Source organism: Podarcis melisellensis, assembly GCF_964234715.1.
Source record: "Podarcis melisellensis genome assembly, chromosome: 11".
NCBI lineage: Eukaryota > Metazoa > Chordata > Lepidosauria > Squamata > Lacertidae > Podarcis > Podarcis melisellensis.
This window is the reverse complement of record NC_138543.1, coordinates 24,784,147-24,807,339: the sequence shown is the minus strand read 5'-3', so window position 1 is coordinate 24,807,339 and position 23,193 is coordinate 24,784,147. Positions and strand designations below refer to the sequence as shown.

At 40.4% G+C, this 23,193-nt stretch overlaps 2 protein-coding genes across 8 annotated transcripts in view; one reads left to right on the top strand and one right to left on the bottom strand.

Annotated features, from left to right (window-relative positions):
* Window positions 1-23,193, top strand: part of PAM (peptidylglycine alpha-amidating monooxygenase) — a 119,788-nt gene that overhangs the window by 89,701 nt on the left and 6,894 nt on the right. For 6 of the 7 annotated variants that reach the window (XM_081930461.1, XM_081930457.1, XM_081930459.1 and 3 more), the window contains 8 exons: window positions 1,330-1,459; window positions 6,516-6,632; window positions 8,996-9,068; window positions 9,439-9,649; window positions 10,295-10,495; window positions 13,903-14,021; window positions 17,492-17,591; window positions 21,487-21,540. In XM_081930461.1, coding sequence (XP_081786587.1) covers window positions 1,330-1,459; window positions 6,516-6,632; window positions 8,996-9,068; window positions 9,439-9,649; window positions 10,295-10,495; window positions 13,903-14,021; window positions 17,492-17,591; window positions 21,487-21,540 — 1,005 coding nt within the window. The remainder of the gene's footprint in view (window positions 1-1,329; window positions 1,460-6,515; window positions 6,633-8,995; window positions 9,069-9,438; window positions 9,650-10,294; window positions 10,496-13,902; window positions 14,022-17,491; window positions 17,592-21,486; window positions 21,541-23,193) is intronic. The other variant, XM_081930458.1, reaches the window with a different exon arrangement.
* Window positions 18,093-23,193, bottom strand: part of GIN1 (gypsy retrotransposon integrase 1) — a 35,168-nt gene continuing 30,067 nt past the window's right edge. The window contains exon 9 of the mRNA XM_081930633.1: window positions 18,093-19,495. The gene's annotated coding sequence lies outside the window, so the exon portion shown is untranslated. The remainder of the gene's footprint in view (window positions 19,496-23,193) is intronic.

The window sequence follows — 23,193 nt, the reverse complement described above, 5'->3', positions numbered from 1 at the left end:
CTAGATTCTTTATTAGCTGTTATCACTCCACAAATACAGTGCGGAATGATTTTTTTGGAAATGGTATATATGACAACTGGTGTTAATACTATAAATATGCTGAGGTCTCTTGTGTGTTTTTTCCCCACCTCTGAGAGAGAAGATAGCCAGACTAGATACTCAACAGTAAACAATTACAAGGATGATATATACTAAATTTGCTTAGTTGGAAATAACCCATTCAAATCAGTGGGACTTACTTCCAAGTAAACATTCATAGATCACGTGTTTGGTGTTTGGTCCTTACAGTAATCCTACATTTTATTGGAACTGTATGTCCCAAGAGTAACAGTATCCTAAAATATCTGCGTTAGGCAAATCCTAAAGTTGCTTGGAGTTTCATTAAGTAAATAAAAAAAGTGACAACGATGACTACTACTACTAATAATAATAATAGTAAGTGTGCATAAATAGAAGTGGGCCACATGCTTGGAGTTGGCTTGTAGGTTACATCATATTAAATGTATGTAAATATATGTTTTATAGCACCTACTGTTTACCAGGTGTTGTACACAGATTAAAGACAAGACACAGTATTACAATCTAAAATAGATTATACAAAAGGGAAAAGGTATGAGGGGGTGAGAGAGAAAAAGAAAACCCAAGCACTAATTATTAAAATTGCAAAGTTCTTATAAAGCCCTACATGGATTGAGTTCAGGGGCAGGAGGCGCCAAGTGACAGCTGATCATTCAGCCAAGCTCATGAAATAGCCTCTCTTGGTCCACCTCTCACTCTGCTTCTGCCAGGCCAGGAGTATTATAAATGACAAATTTGAAGGCTGGAAATACTGGTATTCATAGCATAAACCACAAAACAGGAGCTTCTGTATTGGAAGCTACATGCATATTTACGCTTCTAAAGGGAGAGTTTCATGGTTCTAGATGCTGCTGCTGATCATAAATATCTTTTTTTCTAAGGCTTCTTTTTTGTACAGTCGTACCTTGGATCCCGAACACCTTGATACTCAGACGTTTTGGCTCCCAAACGCCGCAAACCCAGAAGTGACTGTTCCAGTTTGCGAATGTTCTTTGGAACCTGAACATCCAACGTGGCTTCTGCGACTTCCGATTGGCTGCAGGAGCTTCCTGCAGCCAATCAGAAGCCGTACTTTGGTTTCCAAACATTTTGGAAGTTGAATGGACTGTATTGTTATATGAACACATTGTAACTATTATATTGCATGTAAATATGTTGGTTGGAGCTTGTTTGATTCTATCTTTAGCCATTGAATTATTTACTTACCTAATATTTTTATATCAACATGTAAACCTTATTCTCCTTTTTCAGATTTAAACATAGAAGAAGTAGTTGATTGGCCTGGAGTAAACCTCAAACTCGGGCAGGTTTCTGGGCTGGCCTTGGATTCTAACAGTAACCTGGTCATCTTCCACAGGGGCGATCATGTATGGGATGCAAAGTAAGCAAGCACTCATAAGCCAAAAGTATATGTTCTTCAGCACCTCTGCATATGTCTCCCCGCTCTGTACTGGCTTCCTCTGTGAGGCAAGCAAAATAGCAGTTTTTCCATATAGGCTGGACGATAGTGCCTTGCACGTGGGACGCGGATGGCACTGTGGTCTAAACCACTGAGCCTCTTGGGCTTGCCGATTGGAAGGTTGGCGGTTCAAATCCCCACGACGAGGTGAGCTCCCATTGCTCTGTCCCAGCTCCTGGCAACCTAGCAGATCGAAAGCACACCAGTGCAAGTAGATAAATAGGTATCGCTGTGGCGGGAAGGTAAACAGTGTTTCTGTGTGCTCTGGTTTCTGTCACAGTGTTCCGTTGTGCCAGAAGTGGTTTAGTCATGCTGACCACATGACCTGGAAAGCTGTCTGTGGACAAACACCAGCTCCTGAAAGCGAGATGGGTGCCACAACACCATAGTCACCTTTGACTGGACTTAACCGTCCAGGGGTCCTTTACCTTTAACTAGTGTTTTGCATTTCCTGGTTGATTTTAAATTGTATATCAGTAAACTAATTCCAAACTAAGCCTGGTCATTCCTTACGGCGTTAATATAATGAAGAACCATGCAAAAGTTGCTCCAGGAACCTGTGTGTTTGGTATAAGGGTGATTTGACTCAGGGTTACAAGCCTGCCCTAGCGTCTCGAAGAATGGAGGAGCGGCCATTTATCCTAGATTCTCTAAGCTAGAATCCTAGCGGGTAGTATTCAGCTGTTTTATCCAAAGCAGAACCATTGAAATGAATGGACCTAGCTTAGTCACATTCATTCATTTCAGCGGGTCTATCCTTAGAGATATTTAGTTGAATGCCACTCTACTAGTGTAACTTGGTATTGGTAGTAACTGGATGGGACTTATTTAGCCTGCAGTCTCCCATCTTGGAGCCAACCTCCTGACTACAATATCCCATCTATTTTTGCTCATCCCGTTATTTTCTTCATGTACCATCTTGCCTGATGAAGAGTTCTGAAAGTTGAAAGTTTGGCACAATTTTTATTTCCTTGCTTATAAAACATTTATGCTGCTTTATGTAATAAAACTCTAAACAGTTTACACAGAAAACAATAAAAAGCAACATCGATATCAGTTCGTATAAAATGACAAACAGTAGCATCCCTAAAAACTAAGGCAAAAAACTTTATATCACAGATAAAACTGAGCAGTGTACAAAACAATTTAAAATGGATAGAATTAAAATGAATTACTTGAGGGAATACAATTTGTGGAGATTTGGTTGGTCCTAATAATGGTATAGCTCAATTGTGAATTTTGGAGTTTCCCCCCATTATTAACCCTTATGGGTACCTTTGCTTTATTTGATATTTAAGTTACTGAAGAAAATTTGAATAAGGCATCTGCATACGAGTACACATTACTAATAACAGGAAGCTTTTAGAATCAGGAAAATGTTAATTATTTAAAGGAGCGGATTTCACCAAATATTTCCTTTTATTTTGTGATAATAGGCCTCTATTATCAAGCTTGCCTAAATATATGCACATAACCATAAAATTAATGCAAAGTTATTAATTGGGTGTAATGTTCTTTACCAATCATAAATGTGCTCAATTATCAGCCTTAGGAACTCTCTTCATTCTTTCTGGTTGATTGCTTCCCCATCATACAACAAGGAAAGAGGCAAACAAATTATCAGGGCTTCAGGCACTGCACAGAATGCTAGCAGTGTATTAATAATACATGCACATAAAAGCTGCATATCCCTACAAGCAAATGCAGCAGACTGCTTGGGAACTTTAGGCAGTTTAATCTTGTGCTGTAGGACACTTAAGTGCAAGATCTAGAGATGTGTGTCTGTTTCCTGTACTCCCCCAGCTTTCCCAAATTTGCAGAGAACATGAGGTTTGGCAGAAGGGGTGCTTAAATCGCCATCTTAGAGTGTGTATGATTTTTTTGGGATGGTCTCTGCTTGGGTGGTGAAGAAGCAGATTCAAGGGAGTTATGCCAAATAACTCTGGCAGGTGTTCAGATGTCTCAAGTCTGCTTTTAGTCTGGAAATTACCTTTGCATTTATGTTATCTATCTTGAAAACCATCTGGAAGCTTTGTTCTTGCAAGTTCCAGTGTAAGATTTTCATTTCCCCTTATTGAATACAATGTCTCTTGAACTTCTCTATGGTTCATTTTGCACATGATGCTAAGCCAAAACATGGCCAAGTGTGAGCTCATGTGTGTGGGTTCTTGGAGCAAAAATTGCAACCACTTGCTGCCCTTCCTGGAGCTAAGACATGGTTTGGTTTAGCATTAAACTGTGAGTCTAGGTTTGGACATATCTCACCCCAAACAAACCACAAGCCGTCAGTCATCCTTTTCTTTCTTCACCCACCCCATTCCAGAGAGGTATCAGCTCTTCAAAATATATGCTAATATTGTTAATCCGTTCACACACAGCTTCAGTAGAGAAGCTGAATTAGGTCTAGGATTCTTGAGATTAGTTCCTGTCTTTGCCATGGACTCTTCATTCTTATTCGCAGGCCTCACTGCTTATAGTAAAAATGGGAATGTGGCCTGGCTCCTATGGGAGAGAGAAAAAGAGGAATTGCAAAACCTTCAAAATAAGTAGTAGCTTGATTGTGTGTAAAAGCTGCCATAGGTCAGTATTTAAGGACCTTATGGATTTATATGAATATAATAGTCATCAAAGAAGATGAGTTGATTATCATTTAATTGCCACTGTTACTGCTTGCTCCTGCCTACTGCTTCATTTCTTAATGGAAAATAGCTATATTTTAAAGAGCCTACCATGCTAGGGAAATAAGAATGGAGAGCATAAGCAATGATTATTGCAGCACTTTATAATCTTCTTTAAATCTGCATTGTTAGATATCCTTTGTTGTGTGTGAAGACTCAGGTTTTGGATATTTGAAAGTAATCCTGAAAGCTGCTATTAAATCACGGGAGTAGTTCCTAAAGCATATTATCCAAGAGACCGATCCAACACTAGTCTAACTTTTTAAGATGCACCTGCTACTGTTGCTCACCCTTGTGATCATTCCCAATGTCCATTGCTGGTGGCCTGACCATGAAATCACAAGACTCCAAAACAGGGGTCAGCAAACTTTTTCAGCAGGGGGCCAGTCCACTGTCCCTCAGACCTTGTGGGGGGCCAGACTATATTTTCAGTGGCGTAGCGTGAGGGGTGCAGGGGGGGGGGCCCGGCCGCACCGGGCGCAACATCTGGGGTTTAGGGTTAGGGGGCGCAAATCCACGGGTTTGGGGGCGCAAATTACTTGCCTTGCCCCGGGTGCTGACAACCCACGCTCCACCACTGTATATTTTGAAAGGAAAAGAAAAATGAATGAATTCCTATGCCCCACAAATAACCCAGAGATGCATTTTAAATAAAAGCACATATTCTACTCATGTAAAAACACCAGGCAAGTCCTACAAATAACCCAGAGATGCATTTTAAATAAAAGGGCACATTCTACTCATGTAAAACCACGCTGATTCCTGGACTGTCCGCAGGCCGGATTGAGAAGGCGATAAGGCCAAATCCGGGCCCCGGGTTTTAGTTTGCCTACCCATGTGAGTCCAAAACAATCACTTGTTGTTTTTAACTGCACTTCTGTGCAGTATTAATAAATGGTAACTGTTCTGGAAAGCCTGAGGTTACAAAAACCAGATAAAAGGTATTTGCAACAATATTCACTAAGTGCATGATGGATATTTTTAATTAAAAAGTGCTGCAGATTTCATGTGCAAATAATTTTAATAAAGAAATCAATGTACTAATCAATGAAGTACAAACAGTTGAGTGGCCTGCCACTTTTCTTAATTGAAAGCTATAGCATAAATATTTTATGCGGGGTTTATTCTTTTTGTTGTTGCAATGTACAGGGTTAATAATTTGGTTTGCAGACTCATCTAAAGTCATAAAGCAAGCCTCCTGTTTTTAAAAAATCAATCCCTATAAGCACTTAGAAGCCAGTTAAATAAATAAACGTGCAGAAAAAATATACAGCTCCCAGATTTTGGATGAGAATTGAATTACAATTTTACATGTAATTAGATTAAATGCTATTTACTTTCATGAGCATAGTCAGTTAACACTGTTTCAATCAATGCTAAGCACTTATGCTGGAATGCTTATAAAGGCTTCTTGCACTGATGGAGAAGTATAGCTAATAATTTCTCATTGGGATAACAGTATGAGTGCCTTATACTTATGTAAATGGCTCACAATGAGCCTACTGTGAATTTCAAAATTATTGATACTTTAATTCTCAGTGTAAAATAGACTGGGGGGGGGGCGGACAAAAACTCAAGCTCATTTTGTTGTGTCAACTGTCTGTATAAAATAATCAAGTACAGCAGCAGTGGCAGACCACTCTCCCTTCCCTTGCATTTTTCCTCCTTCCAACATATACGCCTGATTTGGGTGGTGGCATCTGCAGTGGTTTGCTTATTTATTTTAAAGCCAGATATATGTAAGCAGCAGCGCTTAGAGAGATCACTGAGAGTGGGGATACTCTCCCCAAGTGCTCAGGAAGCATTACATTTTCTCAAATTTGGTCTTAGGAAACACTGGAGCATGTAGGAAAACTTCCTGTTTCATGAGCACCTTAGATCTGCAGCCTGCTCTGGAGCCACTCAGAGCTCACTATTATCCAATCTTACAACATCTTTCCTGTTCCTACTTGCTATGTTAATGGTGCACTTGAGGCTGCAGCAGTGAACTCATGTGAAATGAAATGCACAGCCCAGAAGAAGAGGCTGTGTGCAGTAAGATTCTTGCTTCTCTGTTTGGGAAAGGAGGAGAAGGAGGGAAAACCACCTTTAATGTGCTACACCCTGGGAGAATTGCCGATTCTTTGTTTTTAGATAGCAAGCTATATTATTAAGACACACATATTGTATGGCAATGTGTGTGTGCCTGTGTGAGTGGAGAACCCACATTTGTGCCACACCTGTTACTGGCACCCACCCAAAGATTCTGAAACGTCTGATTGATTACCTTGTATATTGATCAGTTTTTCTTTTCTCTGTAGTTCATTTGACAGTGGATACATTTATCAACAAAAAGGACTTGGGCCCATTAAAGAGAGCACTATTCTTGTACTAGATCCCAATAGTTCAGCAGTTCTTCATTCCACGGGAAGAAATCTGTAAGTCTTTCTTATTTTTAAAATTCTTATGTTTGCCTTCCTTGTGCTGAATAAGTTCCCCACTTCATAGCATTATATCTATATATCATCTATATCTATATCATCTATATCTATATCATCTATATCTATATCATCTATATCTATATCATCTATATCTATATCATCTATATCTATATCTACTGTTTTCAAACATTATAAACTTTTCCAGTGTCTGGAAATAATTTATGCCCCTTCCTATCTGCTCACTGTTTAATGACCCAAATGAACCCAACTCAGATAGAAAGCAAATATTCTGTCCTCAAGAGGCAGAAAGACTAAAAAGGTGTGTTGTGCTTTCCTATTAGAATGGTAGGATAAATGGGAGAAAATACTACCTGCCCCAAGCTGGAAAGTAAGATACTAAACACCTACTCGCTGGTTTGGCTATAAAGTGTTTGTATGGAGAGTTCTGCTTTTATCATGAAATGAAGCGTGGGATTGAAAGCCTCCCAACAATCTGTTGCTTGAAGACCTTTTTCCATAGCTGCTTTACTTCTGGTAACAAAAAAGCAGTAGAACGTGGGGCTCTCGCCAACCCCACCCCATCTCATGGTCTCATTCAGAGATAAAGGTTGATGCTGTTCCCACTTTGTAGCCAGACCAGTGAGTGCATATTTAGTAGACACTTGATCCAAGTTATCCTTCCTTGGGCAAATGCAGATACATCTAACTAAGGTTGGTGTCTCCATGATCACTCAAAACTAGCCTTAACTGCATTTTTAGCCATTTTGGCATTACAGCAAAAATAGTGCCATATTTTCTGTGGAATAACTGGACATGTAGGTGGCATTTATCTTCTGGAGCCGGATAGTCTTGGCGTTTGCCACTTTTGTTTAATCTTTCTAAGTGTGTGCCTGCATGTGTTGATTTTGTGTGCTTCTCATCTGCAGAAAACATTTTTGAAAAGTCTTGAGGGGTGCTGCCTGCTGAGCAACTAATATGAAATGTACTTGGGTGGGAATAATTTGTTGGGATGAGGAGCTTGAGATGTGTCACTAACTTCCTCCTCTGTGTGTCAAAAAGGGTCTCAGAATATCAGATCCTCAGCATTAAAATCCAAGAAGACTGCTTCATTATTATTATTTTTACTATTTATAAACAAGCATATTATAATAAAGATGGAATTATTGGTATGCAATAGAATGCCAAAGAAAACTGAGCTTTGATCCTACATAGTGCAAACATGGAGATTTTCCTGTCTCCCTTCCTACTCTTCCCAAAGAAGACTTTTTGAAGAGTTAACAGCACAGAATACATACAGTGGGAAATGATCCCAAATCTAACAAAACCACCTTGAGAAAAGACTACCCTTCACTGGCAGCACACCATTTTCTGTTCAGTTCTGAGGAGAAGAAAGTCTAGTGCAGCAGCTATCCCAACAATGCCCCCGACCCCTCATGAGCCACACAAAATGTGCCTGTCTGTATGTTATCTAAGTGTATATGTAGTATCAATTTTCTGCAAAGTTTGGGTAATATGTCTATTAATGTTAATATGCTGTTTACCTTAATTATGAAACTATGATGCTATGCGAAACTGCTTTTCCTTACTAACATTTCAACCTTGATTGTTTTTGAGACCCACGTCTTTCCTCCCAGCAAGGTAACATATAAAATGACAACTAAACCTGAAATAATGCCCAGGCGAGATTATATCACTCATCACAAATTACACGGCACATTTAATCCAGTAGGTGCCCAAGGCGCCCACGCAGCCATGTTCCTCACAGTCGTTAGAATGGCTGTGAATGTACTGAAGTGTTGTATTTTCCTGAGTGCAGCACTTATGTTTTACTGTTAAAAAAATTGATACCCCCAAACAACAGTGCTACCATGTGGGAAGATGCATGGTATGGAATACAAATACAAAACCGGCACACAATAAAATCTTTTTAAAAGAACTTATTCTTCCTTTAAGGACACAACAGTGGCTTTTAAAAATTTGGACCAGGAAACGGACAGGGGGATTGAAAGCCGTCTGTCTCTTCCCATGCTCATGTCGAGTGCCCTTCGCTCTTCAACAGGAGAAGAGAACAAAATTTAGGGTGTGTACACACAAACAACAACATGGAGTATTTCAAAACTGGCCACTGGGTGAAGGTTAGGATGAAAGTCAATAGTAGCACAAATTAAACCATTTACTCAGGAATGACAGGATAATGCAGCCCGAAAAATAACAGGCATTCAGGGTTCCAGTAAATTAGGATAAGAAGATTTCCTTTATATAAACATCAATCCAGGTGTTTGTATGGTGACTAAACAGAACAAATTATCCTACCTTGTTTCCCCATTGCTTAATGTAGTTTTCCTTTATTTTGTTTTCAGGTTTTATTTACCACATGGCTTGAGCATAGATCATAATGGTAACTATTGGGTGACAGATGTAGCTCTTCATCAGGTATGCACAACTAGCTTCCAGAAGTACCGTACTAACTGTGTGACTCTGAATTTAGCTAGCTTCTCTTGTTAACAGCTTGACAGCATGATTCTTCTCAGACTTGGAGGGATATTTGCCAAATGTTCAGCTGCTTCATTTAGCACAACGGCCATGGATTGACATGCAGAAACGCTACTGAATTAACATTGTTACATGTCTGATGATGGATTTCTTTATTGGGTTCATGAATATTAATGTATACGCAACTGTTCTCTGGAGAAAGACATTTTCTAGAGGACAGGCCTACGATGTAATCTGCAGCGGGTTGTGCAGGTCTACCTATAATATATGATTAAATGACCTGGAACTTTTTGCCCTTTTATATTGCTAGGTATTCAAACTGGCATCGAATGGTGCAGAATCTCCTCTGTTGTCTTTTGGGAGGGCTTTGCAACCTGGGAGCGACAAAAACCACTTCTGCCAACCCACGGATGTGGCAGTGGATCCAGTTACTGGCAATATTTACGTATCGGATGGCTACTGCAATAGTCGTATCGTCCAGTTCTCTCCAGATGGAATGTTTGTCATGCAGTGGGGAGAAGGTACTGAATAGAAAGCTGTTGATTCAGTTAGTAAACCCACCCTTTCCCTAAATAGCTTATGGTGCCCCACAAATGATACTGTCTAGAGGTTTGGGTACACCTTAAGTCTCTATGAAAACAATTAGACTTAAGTGCCTATGAATGGGCCTAATGTTACCGTGTACAGTGGTACCTTGGTTCTCGAAATTAATCCATTTCTGGGAGTCCTTTCGACTCCCAGAACCAAGACACAGCTTCCGATTGGCTGCAAGAGCTTCCTGCACTCAATCAGAAGCTACGTTGGACGTTTGGCTTCCAAAAAATGTTCGCAAACCAGAACTCTCACTTCCAGGTTTGTGGCGTTTGGGAGCCGATTTGTTTGGGAGCCAAGACGTTTGACTACCAAGGTACCATTGTACATCTATTTAGCTTCTTGTGGAGATTTTTCAAAGTCCTCCTCTTACCAGGTTTTGTTGCATGAAATTCAGTTATTAACACCTGGCATTGTGAATAGGATGCTTAATGCTTTCAGTGCACAGTTTGAAATCTAATATGTTTGGACCATAAACCATTTCAGTGTACAGTTTCTTGTTAGCTTAAAATATCAGGATTTCTCATTGTAAGTAGTGAGCAGTTGGACTTTAACCGGATGTTTTCTCCTTTCAGAGAGTTCTCTTGGACAAACTAAACCTGGCCAGTTCAGCATCCCCCACAGCTTAACACTGGTGTCTGATTTTGGTCAACTCTGTGTAGCAGACAGAGAAAATGGTCGGATCCAGTGTTTTAAGCCAGAAACAGGAGAATTTATTAAAGAAATCAAGCACCCACTGTTTGGAAGAGAAGTATTTGCAGTTTCATATGCCCCAGGTAATAACTTAAAAAACAACACCACCTAATGTCATGTATGAGAGACCTGCTTTGTTTCCTTAAGTGATTATAGAAGTAGTATTCTTAACGTAGCATATTATTAAAATAATAAATGTACTTAATTTGAAGGATTGACAGTTCCAATCTTTTTGTGGTCCCAGGCTGCAATTTGAAAGCAGCAGTTATCTAACTTAACCACGGTTTTATAAAAACTGGAGCTAGGGTAGGAAACTTGAGCCTTCTCAAGTTTAAATACTTTTCTCATGTTTAATTACAGAAATGTCTTAGCCTACTTGTACAATAGAAATCCACTTGCACACCGCAAGTTCCAGTTTCTTTCCCCTCCTTCCTGTCCATGTCTACGCCTAGAGAAGTTTTTGGGGGTGTGCAAGAGGGGTAATTTTTGAAGTTTTAAAGTCATATTGTTTTAAGATCTGTTTTCCACCCTGGGCTCCTTTGGGAGGAAGAGCAGGATATAAATTGAATAAACAGTGGTGCTGGTGGTCATGGTAATAGTTGTATATGCCAACTCATGCTATGTTTGATCTCACCGTTTTTATATGAGATTTTTAAACCTGTTCTCTGTCTCACTATCATAAACAGTAATAGCTGCCAATATCTAAATGTTAAAGGCCTCCTCTGAGACAAATGTTTTTTAAATACATACCACCTTCTTCATTGGCGGCTGCAGATTCAAAAAGCTATTTCAAGTGTCATTAGAGAGAACACAAAAATATTTCTACACCAGTAGAGGAAGAAATTAGAAATTTTAACGTGAGAACAAGAATGCTGAGTATTAAACCTCTTAATTAAAAATTGAAGCATAAAGGAAGAGAGAAAATTAAAAGGGCACATATTACAATACAAAAGTACAATATTGTCTAGATAATATTCGGTACCGAAAAGTTTGCAATAATTTAATGAGCAGTGTGAACATAATTGCAGTATTTGAGGAGAGAAACAGAAATATACACTAAAACTGTTTTTTAGAATCATATTTCAGCTTTGTAAATATGTGCTGAGGTAGTAATTCTGCTGCATCTTGTTCAGCCATATTGCATTGCTTAATTTCCCCAAAAGGAGAAACCTACTAGCAAACCATTCACTGTGGGAAGGGGGTACCCCAAAATTTATTCACAGAGGAAGCTCAGTGTGACTTGGAAATGTCATGATTTGCACTCTTGACACCTTTATCTACTTCAAAATGCATCTATGGGGTAAATAACTGCTTTGAGGTGTGTTTTGGATCAGACCTACTGTGTGGGAACAAAGAATTAGATCCTGTTCCCCCAGAGTATCACCCCTCCTCTCAATGGGTCTCCCTTCCCACAGCTGCTGTTTGTACTAGGAAAAGATGCTGGGAATTCCGTGACAGGTGTAGTTGGTCTCTGTAGTTTGTAACAGTGAAAAGCACGCCTTTCCTGGAGCCAGTTCTCAGCCCAGAAGACTGTAATTACAAGACTGTCATTGCATATGAAAACAGAATAGAGTCTGCCTAAATATGCCAGTAGTGGCAATGTTTTCTCTTTAGGGAGAACTTTTTCAATTGAGGAAAATATCTCTGTTGGAGAGGCAAGTAGAAATCTAGTAATTAGAAGATAGCTGTAAATGAATGTTCAAAGGTGTGAAAAGGCTAGGAACAAGAGTCACAGCTTCTGGTACATTACACGAAATACATTACAGACAGGTGGGCCCATATAAATCCTTGTTCACAAATCATGTATAACTAAACCATAGGCTAAAATTGTTGTTGTTGTAGCTTTAATTGACTTATTTGTTGCACACTACAAAAAGGTTGAAAGCCAAAAAGGCACAGTATGTAAAACAATACATTTCAGTAAAACCATTCTGATAACAAATTCAGCGGAAAAACAGCAAAAACATCAGCAGAAGGAATATATCATCAAATGCCTAGAAGAATATATGGTTTACAGTAGTTTATTGTGCCATATAAACCTAACGATAGAAAACTAAAACAAGAACATTAGCAAGTGAACCTCTTGGTTATTGTAAGATGCACTAGAGAGAAATGATAACTACTGAATGTCTGGAAGAATCTGTAACAAGTCTTTAAATATATGCCCATAGTTTTTTCTGGACTGATCTTTAAAAAATGGCCTATCATTTTACTGGAAAAATGCACTGTGATCATTCTGGTCCTCTTAATGTTCAGTGGTGTGTCTTTAATTATTATGGCTCAAACTCAGGTCATGTCTGCATAAGTTCTCTGGTTCCCTGCTTGGAGCAGGAGAAATGTTTTTTTGTGCTCCTATTTTTAGTGCTGAAAACTTTTAAAGGCTGGCTGCCCAAATACCATGACTATACTAGATATGGATTATGGCTTGGATCCTCAGTAGCGTAATTGGGCAAGATAACTTTTCCATCCACTTACATAAGGCACCTCTGATTTTTTGTGCCCCCCCCCCCACTCTCAGCAGTTCTCTGCACCCCATCGTTCACACTTACTGTGTGTTCCCCAGCCTCATACAGTCGTACCTCAGAAGTCGAACGGAATCCATTCCAGAAGTCTGTTCGACTTCCAAAACGTTCAGAAACCAAGGCACTGCTTCCTATTGGCTGCAGGAAGCTCTTGCAGCCAATCAGAAGCCGTGGAAGCTGCGTCGGACATTTGTGTTCCAAAGAATGTTTGCAAACTGGAACACTCACTTCCGTGTTTACGGTGTTCTGGAGCCAAAACGTTTGACTAGCAAGGAGTTTGGGATTCAAGGTACAACTGTATAGAGCAAACTTCTTCAACCTCGGCCCTCCAGATGTTTTGAGACTACAATTCCCATCATCCCTGACCACTGGTCCTGCTAGGTAGGGATCATGGGAGTTGTAGGCCAAAAACATCTGGAGGGCCGAGGTTGAGGAAGCCTGGTATAGAGAGTATTGAAGGGAGTGCATAGGACTGGAGAGGGAAGGAGGAAACAGGAAAGTTGCCTTGCGGAAATTCTCTTCTCATGCTATTTATGACCCGTAGCAAAGTGACTGACGGGTGGGGTATATATTTGAATAATGAACAATGAAAATATTCCAAGAGTCAGCTTAAAAGACAAGAGAGAGTACGGAGTGCTAACTTCATTTGATTTCTCATGCATTTATTTTTCATTATTTTTCCCTTTTCCCAATTGATTCTAATTCAGAGGACTGCCAGTTGCTCCCTAGCAGTCATGGCTGAAAAGTTGCATCTGTTGTTTTGGGGAAGGTCTTGAGTCCATCCTCACTATTAGAACGACTATTTCCAAAGTCTACATGAGCTGCTGCATGCTTGCAAATAAACCACTAACTGGCTCGTTGAGTCAGCCTTTTCCTAACCTGCATTGTTGTGCTTAAGACTGGGTTGTAATAAAAAGGAAGATTATAAGCCCCAAACAGATCACGGGAGAACAAATGTGTCTTTGCAGGTGGTCTGCTGTTTGCAGTTAATGGAAAGCCGTACCCTGGAGACACGGTGCCCGTGCAAGCATTCGTGATGAACTTTTCAACTGGAGAAATCATTGACACTTTCATTCCACTTAGAAAGGTAACACATCGTGAAGCATCACTTGGTTTTATTAAAAATGCATGAACAGTCGTTTCTTTTTCTCCCCCTTCCACGTCTTCTGCACATTTCAAACTTCAGCATGATTTTTTCCCAAATTACCTAGCAGGTGAAATGAAATTATTCTTCCTAGTTAAATTTTGGATGTTGTATTGTAAGGCTCTAGTTAACGATCTGTCTCCTAAAAAAGGTAGTTTAGGATCCTGATGCCTGGATCAGAGAAACACCTACCAGCTTATTCACTGGTCATTGACAGTAGTTCAAGGACATCACAGCCTGGTTTGGAAGTTACAGATAGGTAGCCGTGTTGGTCTGCCATAGTCAAAACAAAAGAAGAAGTGTGCATGCACACGAAAGCTCATACCAAGAACTAACTTAGTTGGTCTTTAAGGTGCTACTGGAAGGAAATTTTTTTGTTTTGGTTTGGAAGTGATGCTAAGCTATACTTATTGTGCCACAGGAACAAGCCTCAGCCTTGCACGTTCTTCCTTCCTCCTCCTCTTCCTCCTCCTGTGCAGCTACTTGCTGGCTTTGACTCTGAAATAAGATGTGCATATGGGTGAATTCAATACTGACCTTGCTGCGAGTGTTGCCTCTCACCTAAGCTTGAGGCAAACCACCTTTTCGTAAAGCTCTGCATGAACTTTCATGCAATCTATCATGCATTGCCTTACTAATTAAAAGAGGAGAGGGAGGGGGATTTTCTAAAGGGCAAGAGGGATGAAGATGAGGACAAAAGCTTATTGGTGACCACAGAAGGGAACGGGAGCCAGTCACTGCCATGTCTGGCTGGCTTGCATTTTGAATATGCAGAGGAAATGTAAATACGGATTGAATTTACTTGCACTCTTCATGATCACCAGCAATATGTTTAATCTATGTGGATCTTGCTTCCTCAGAAAACAGTGGTAGCCAACAATAAAACAACACTGGAGCAGTGGGGGGGGGGGAGCATGCTAGTATTGTATTTTCCCCCCTTAATCATTATGTTGTAAATGATCAGTTTAACCTAAGCTATTAGTTACATAAGATGCTTCCTGAAATACGCAGAACTGGATTTGGTCACAGCTGGGATACTGGGCTAATTACAAAATTACACCGAAAGGGCTTCAATTCTAAGTGAGCAATAAAACGAACAAGCCCCAATTGCAAATCAAGTTGAGAGCATTCTTGGTTGCTGAGTAAGAAGGCTGGTCCTTTTCGGATTTTCTTAGTGATCTCTGTTGCTTTGGAATTTGAAATTTCCATGAAATGAATCTGAAAGAGAGTGAATTTAAGCTGCCTGCTGACAAAGAGCCTACATTAATAGGAACCAGTGTCTGTTGAGGGATCAATAAGCTTCTGTGGTCAGAGAGATGTGAAGGGTTTCTAAAAGGAGAGGGAACTTTAAAGTAAGAGAATGCCCCTCTAGAGAGAGAGAGAGAGAGAGAGAAAAGCCATCTGTGTGAGAGTTTCACTCCTGGGTCGCAGTTCTGCTTTGCAAGGCTAGCAGAGCATTCATGAAAGTATTTGGAAACTTGAGTTTTACATCATGCTGCTGGATCTTGTTTTGTGTTTGAGTTGATCTTATCACTGTGTTGTTGTTGATTTTTAGCTTTTTAGCTTTTTTAATATTGTGTAATGTCACCTCGAGGGTTTAGACTGGGTTGAAAAGCAGTATAAAAACTGATTAATAAGAAGAAGAATAGCTGAATTCTGGTTGAAATTGGTTCTCAAGTAGCCCTCCACTAAAGAAGTAAATCTGCAAAATACCACCGTGAACCAAGCTGAAATGATTCCCCCCCCCCTTTATTTTCCACAAGGCAAGCTAGCTTTAAATTGTGCCACACACAGTTTCTAACTCAGAAGTTACTTGGCACTCAGCAGCTTATTGCTTCATATGAAAAGTCCTTTTATTTAATTAGGCTAGAGTCAAAAATAGACAGGGTTGAAATTTGATTTGTTAAGCCACATAAAGGAAAGAGATTCCGCTAGACTGGGGCCAAGTCATTGCATTATTATTTGTTTTCCCTTTCCCATTTCTTTCCACTTCTAAGTCGTCTGAAACTGCCACCATGCATGTGATGTCAGCATGCCAGTGGATTAAAATTAATTAGTACTCTGGGATAGCTGTCTAATTTGAAAACTTAAATCCAATGTCAGATTGGCTTTGAATAAATTCCCTCCCAACCCCCGCAGCATTTTAATTTCTGGTTATCTAGAATGGGAATCAGCATTGCTTATTAAAATCTACATTTGATCAGTTTTAAAGTAAGGATGAAGGTTCCAGTATAATCTAAGATACTTCCCAGTGTTGTGTGTCCTTTCTACTACTGGCTGGTGTTATCTCTGCTAGGCACAGAGAGAGTTGGTGCAGGGAGAGATTTTATTGTTGAGAATTGGGGAACATGAGCTCTCCAGACATTGTTCAACTCCAATTCCCATCAGTCACTGCCAGATTAGCCAGTGGGCAGGGATGATTATTATTTGGAGCCCAGGGACACGGGTGGCGGCGTGGGTTAAACCAGAGCCTAGGACTTGCCGATCAGAAGGTCGGCGGTTTGAATCCCCACGACGGGGTGAGCTCCTATTGTTCAGTCCCAGCTCCTGCCAACATAGCAGTTCGAAAGCACGTCAAAGTGCAAGTAGATAAATAGGTACTGTTCTGGCGGGAAGGTAAACAGTGTTTCCATGCGCTGCTCTGCTTCGCCAGAAGCGGCTTAGTCATGCTGGCCACATGACCTGGAAACTGTACACCAGCTCCCACGGCCAATAAAGCGAGATGAGCACCGCAACCCCAGAGTCGGTCAAAACTGGACCTAATGGTCAGGGGTCCCTTTACCTTTACCTTTAACATCTGGCAAACCACAGGTTCCCCATCACTGGTCTGTATGAACAGGGCCAGCCCACCATGAGGCAAGGTGAGGCAACTGCCTCAGGCAGCAGGGTCCACAGGGGCAGCAGATCCCACTGTCCATCTTTCTTTCCTCATTGTTCCTGTTGTAGATCTTCCCTGACCCTCTTCTTCACTGGGGGGGGGGAGGGCATGCCATTTTGGGGTCCGCCTCTGTGTTGAAATGTCTTGGGCTGGCCCTGTATACTGATTATCATTTTAGCTTTTATGTAGCACTTCTTAAATGCAGTAATCTTAAGCATCATGATTATCTTACCAGAGATTGACAGGGCAAGATAATGCAGCAGGGTCATGTTGTTTGAAACCTGATGGGTTGTCTGTTGCCATGTGGTTCTGTAGTGAAAAGACTTCACCGCAAACCTGCAAATCATATTGCTGTACAATAAGACACCTCTGCTCCATCATTGGACTTTGTGCACCCTTTCACATATTAACAAAGCTTAAAACATTTCCTGAGTTTAATTCTACATCTAATTGTTGAACAAACGGCTCTAAATGAGCTTTTGTGTTGTACTGTGATGATCTCCAATTTTAATTATTTGGCTCTTTACATTGACAGAATTTTGAGATGCCACATGACATTGTTGCTTCCGACGACAGAACAGTGTATGTTGGTGACGCTCACGCCAACACAGTGTGGAAATTTGCATCCCCAGAAAGTAAGTTGTGTTTGCCTTCAATCATTTCAAGCATTATTTTCAGGCACATACTTAATCAGCAACCGTGCTTTCTTAATCCCTGTTTTAAGAACATTTCTGCAGCAAGATTTCATTAAAAGGGTTGGACATATTTTCCAAATTCCAAAAAAGATACTGGATTTCTGTGTTTCTAGTTTAGCACAAGGAGACAGCCTATTTTGGCTGTACCATGAGCAGTGATGTGTTTTCTAGGAAATTTTGAATCCGAAAATTTTCTGATGCTTGAAATTGATTGTGATCTGATTTAGTATGTTTATCTGATTTGTAATAGTGAACAAAATTAAGAGTACTTGTGTTAATTTTATGTGCTGAATATTTGCAGCATTTGTATATTATGAAGATCATCATCAAATTTGTATACCACCCATTCCTTTAACCTATTTTTTTATATTTAATATATTTATTTATTTTACATATTTTTACTTATTTGTATTTTATTTATTTATTTGTATTTTATTTTATTTTATTGAATTGAATTTATATTCCGCCCTATACCCCCAGGTCTCAGGGTGGTTCACAGAATAAGGTTTGAAGGGTTTCCCCCAACCTTCCAAAGCAAATTTGGGGAGGGTACAAGGCAGTCATTGGGAGAGGACTGGAGGAGGACGTTTCATTGTGCAAAGAAAAATCCTTGCTCTAATGAAATTGTTTAGTTGGATATCGCTATTTAGTTGGATTTTTTTCTGGGGGTACTCAAGGGTACACAGTACCAGCCAGCCCCTTTCCTCCCACCCCCCACACATTAAAAGTGTGGCACTTACTGTAACAACTTCATGGAGAGTACCGGCACCTATTTTTGTTTCATTTTTTTAAAAAAAGCACGAAGTAGAACTAAGATTGGCTGCAGCCCACTGATTTTTAAAATTCATTTTTAATTAGTAAGGGGGAGGGATGTAGGACTCGCTTGTCAATTTTTGCCCTTTTAGAGGTTCACCAAGATGGTTTGCAGCATTAAATGCTGTGCTGCCATGCCTGGCATATTATCCTGTTAGAGATCACTTCATCCCCATCTTGTCCCTCAGCATCTGGCATTTAATGTCCATTGACAAGTCAGCTGAGAATGGTAGTCACTCCACTGGCTGAATGACTTAATTTTCACTCTCCTAAGCCACTTTCACATCTTGTTAGCCTAAATATGTTGCTCCCGCTGGAACATTTGCTGCCACTTGGTCATTAAACCTTCTTGGCTGACGGTGTCCCCTTCAGTAGCTCTGTTCTTTTTAAAGGTATAAACTCACAAATCGTTCGACAGTTCTGTTGTATACTATTTATTGGAGGCGGGGTTTCCTCCAAGTTTGTTTTACAATCTCGTACCCAAAAAAGCATCTGAGGCAGAATACAACCACAATAAAAACAATAAAACAAGGAATAACACCACCAATCAGAATGAAACAAAGCCAGATGATATTTATATATTTTAAGTACAAATTGCAGAGTAAACTTGCTTCCCATTTGCAACATTTAGAGCCACAAATGCAACTGCTTGCTATTATATGCATGGTTTATATGCCATTTACTTTATTTCTGCTCTGTTTTTGATTCAGAAGGATTCCCAAGCCTGCCTGCATAAAATAATAAGACATAATCACTTTAAGGCCACTACCATTCCATTCTGAAGTGTCATCTATCACCCCAAATACAGAATTGTGTCCCTTCCCATCCCACCTACCTCTGACTGCTGGCGGTTGGTCATTTGCTTGTCTGTGCACTCCTTATTCCCTCCCCTCTTCCTTTTCAAGGGTGGATTCAGCCTCAGGTGAGCTGCTGAGCAATGGTCACTTGCCTCTGCCATACAGGTGCTCCTGATTGAAGTGTCTAGGAATCTCTGTGGCTGGTTTGGTACCACAGAAAACTGATTATTTCCTCTGCAATGGAATACCCACAACTTCAGCTTTTTCACTAAGACTAAGGTTTTGGAAAACAGCTCTTGGTAGAGGATGGTGTAAAACACACCGCAATTCCATGAACAATTCTGTTTTGACCTATGTTTGCAGCAATAAAGCAATAAATTGACTGACTTTCAGAAATGAGGGTTGGTCCTGTTGTTCCCAAGAACTGGTCCCATCCCTTAGCTTAGCGGCACATGCAGTTTACAGGTCCCATATTTTCCTCTGTTCACTGTGTGAACACACACAGCACTTATCACATGATTCCATCCCTTTTGACATAGGTGGGGAAGCTCCAACCTGTAAGCCAGTCTTGGCACACCAAGGCGTCCAGTTTAGTCTACAAAGCAATTTTTCCCAAGCCATATCCGCCCATCTCGTGACATCACTGGTGACATCAGGTGATGGGCAGGTATGCATCCTGCTTTGGCTGCATGCACTTGTCCCCAGCAGGGAACAGGATTGCAAAGCCAAGGCAGCAGGACTTAGTCAGATGCTGAACAGGAATAAATTTCTGCTCAGTTCAGGCACCCCAGCAGAGCCTTTCAAACAGTTGCTCTGGGCTTTGAAGTCCTAACAACTGGAACTTCAAAGCACGGCATCACCTAACATCATAGAGATGTTAGGTTACTGCCCACCTGTCACATTTTGCCCATGGGAGATAAAATAATCTGGCCAAAGAAGTTTCCCTACTCCTGCATTATGACAGTAACTTCTTGTCTGTCTTTTCAGTAAGCCCCCTAGATGAGCATATTTGCCATTCTCATTCAATTCACTCGGTTTAGTGGCTTTAAAAAGCAAAAGGATTCTTGTATGATTAAGAGTGTAGTCTTCAGCTACAATGGGAAGAATAAGGATGTATGAAGGTAATAAATCTTAATGTCTAAAGGAATGGAGCAGCAACGATGTTATCTGCAGCTTCCCCAAATATATTGATAGCACCATAATATGTAAGTGTTCTTGCATAGTCTTTTTAGGATCTGATGTTAACTAGAGGTTTTTGAATGCTGGGGTGTTGCCAACCAAAGCCTTGGAATCAAAATGCCACTAAGTCTCAGCTTCAGTGGACAGTGTCTGTGCTCTGCAAAGCTGAGTCATTTCTTCCAAGCCATCCACCATGCAAGCCAATGTGAAAGTATTTAACTGGGAATATATTGTGCAAATGAGGGGCAGGTTTTGGTTTCCATGATGTTCATAAATATATCTTGAGCACAGGCTTCCTTGATGCAGAATTTTCAGATGTTGTGAAGTGTACCCATCTAAGAAAGATGGTGCTTTAACTGAGGGATGGGGAAGATCTGGCTCACAGATCAAATTAGGCCTGCAAAGCCACCAGCCATACATACCCACCTGCCCCACGTGTGATATGGCATGTGGGACAGGAAAAGCATCAGTTGCAGAAGAAACAACCAGGAGCCTTAGAATGCATTCCCTATTTTCCCTCTGAATTCAGCACAATTTAAATCCAGCACTGAATGCAAGCCCTGCTGGAACTGGCTCGTCTTAGGAGCTCCCTAATGGAGCAGATCCCTGCCAAAAGTGGGGTTTTCATTCAGCGCTGATTCTGAAGCTGTGGCTGCAAAGGAAGAATCAGGAGCATACCTAGAGATGAAGCCATCATGACATCTCAGGTGGCCTGGGGTGGGTGGGCCAATTCTGGATCTGCCCCAGTATCCAAATCCAGTTTCACCCCCATTTTAACCGATTGGTTTGGGTGCAAGTCATACTTAATCCTGAGGTTACTATACTGGTTACAAAGGCAGAAAACCCTTTGAGTTTTGAGAGAGAGTACTTAGCTACTGTGTCCCATAGATTTTGCATATATTGCCAATTAAGACCAGCCCTGCTAATCTTCTAAGTAGTGCAGGCTTGTAAAGGCAATTGTGTGTCACAAATGGTGGCCATTACAACCTCTATGAATCACACACATCACAAGGGCTTAAAACTGTTTTTTTGTGTGTGTGTTGCAGAAATGGAGCATCGGTCTGTCAAGAAGGCTGGGATTGAGGTACAGGAAATAAAAGGTTAGCCTTATCTCCGTTTGACTGCCTTGGGGGGAAATGTGATGGCCTTGTATTACTATAAACAAGATAAAATATGTTTTGGGGATCTTCCCCAACTTAATAGTCACTATGGTTTCTATGTGCAAATAGCTGTCTGGAAAGCACTTATGTAAGCTCTCCTTATGCTAAGGAAGGTAGAGCTCAGGCAGCTGACAGCAATGATCTTAGGAGTTCCTATTTATGGGCTTCTTTAACAAGGCAAGAAAAGAAAGTCCGAATCTCTTTAATGTTTTAAATACTTCCTAAAATATGATTTTAAAAATGGGCCATGCTTTCAGATATCAATGTACACAAGGTTGAATCTTGGTAAAACCATGCCAAAATTTGGCCTCATGCCTCCTTCCCGAAGCAAGCACTTACTGGGCTTGGGGAAGGAGGCAGGATGGTGACCTCTTGGTTCAGTGCCCTGAGTGGGGGAACCAGTCGTGCTGCCCTAAATCCACCTCTGAATGTACATACAAGCTAATTAACATAGTTGCAAGCAACACACATACATGCAATTGAAAGCAGAGAAACCAAAATGCCTCCCACCCAAAACAACTTAATGTCTCCTACCTCCCAGTGAGAAGAGTGAGGACGTGTTCAAAGTACATTTACACTTGCAAACAAGAATTTTGAGTACTGCCAATGGGGAATGTGGGAGAGATGATGCTGGAGGTGCCACCTACCGTTTCTCTAAATCCCCCACAACTTAAAAGTGGTTTGTTTTCTTAACAATACAGTCGTACCTTGGAAGTCGAATGGAATCCTTTCTGGAAGTCCGTTCAACTTCCAAAACGTTCAGAAACCAAAGTGCAGCCCAACGAATGAAGAATGAAGTTAATGGACTATGCAGAACTAGATAAACTAACAGGAAGGATTCGAAATCGGCAGAACCATAAATTCACGGAACACTGGAGTAAATTTACGGACTATTTGAAAAGTATTTGTGACGATCAGATGATGTTTGTAGGTTTGCAAGAAGTTTTGTGAGGAGTATTATTGGAAGTATTGCAAAAATGGAGAAGGGGAAGGATGATTTGTTAAGAGATGTAAAGGCAATATAAAGTTAAGAAATGCATAAGAAGTGGTTAAAACGGTGGATCATCAGAGGTGCTGATGGAAATCTAAAAAGATTGTATAAGTGATAAGTTTTGTGGTACATTTTATAATTTATATGTTAAAATCAATAAGAAATTCAACCAAGGGGAAGCGAGGAAGTCACTTAACAATGTTAATAAGTGTAATTTTAATAAGGTTATGATTTATGTTTGTTTGTTGGTTTATAATTTTGTGAAAATCAATAAAAAAAAACTTGAAAAAAAGAAAGAAACCAAAGTGCAGCTTCTGATTGGCTGCAGGAAGCTCCTGCAGCCAATCAGAAGCCACGGAAGCCTCGCCGGACGTTCGGATTGCAAAGAACATTTGCAAACTGAAACAGTCCGGATTTGCGGAGTTCAGGAGCCAAAACATTCAAAAACTAAGCTGTTCAAAAACCAAGGTACGACTGTACAATCATTTGCAACTTTATGAGGTAGCTTTGTAAATGCTCCAATTATATTGAAAAGATTCAGGATAGATTGATAGTAAGTGAAAAAGAGTCTGAGAACTGGGCCTTGTGGATGAACACTCTTT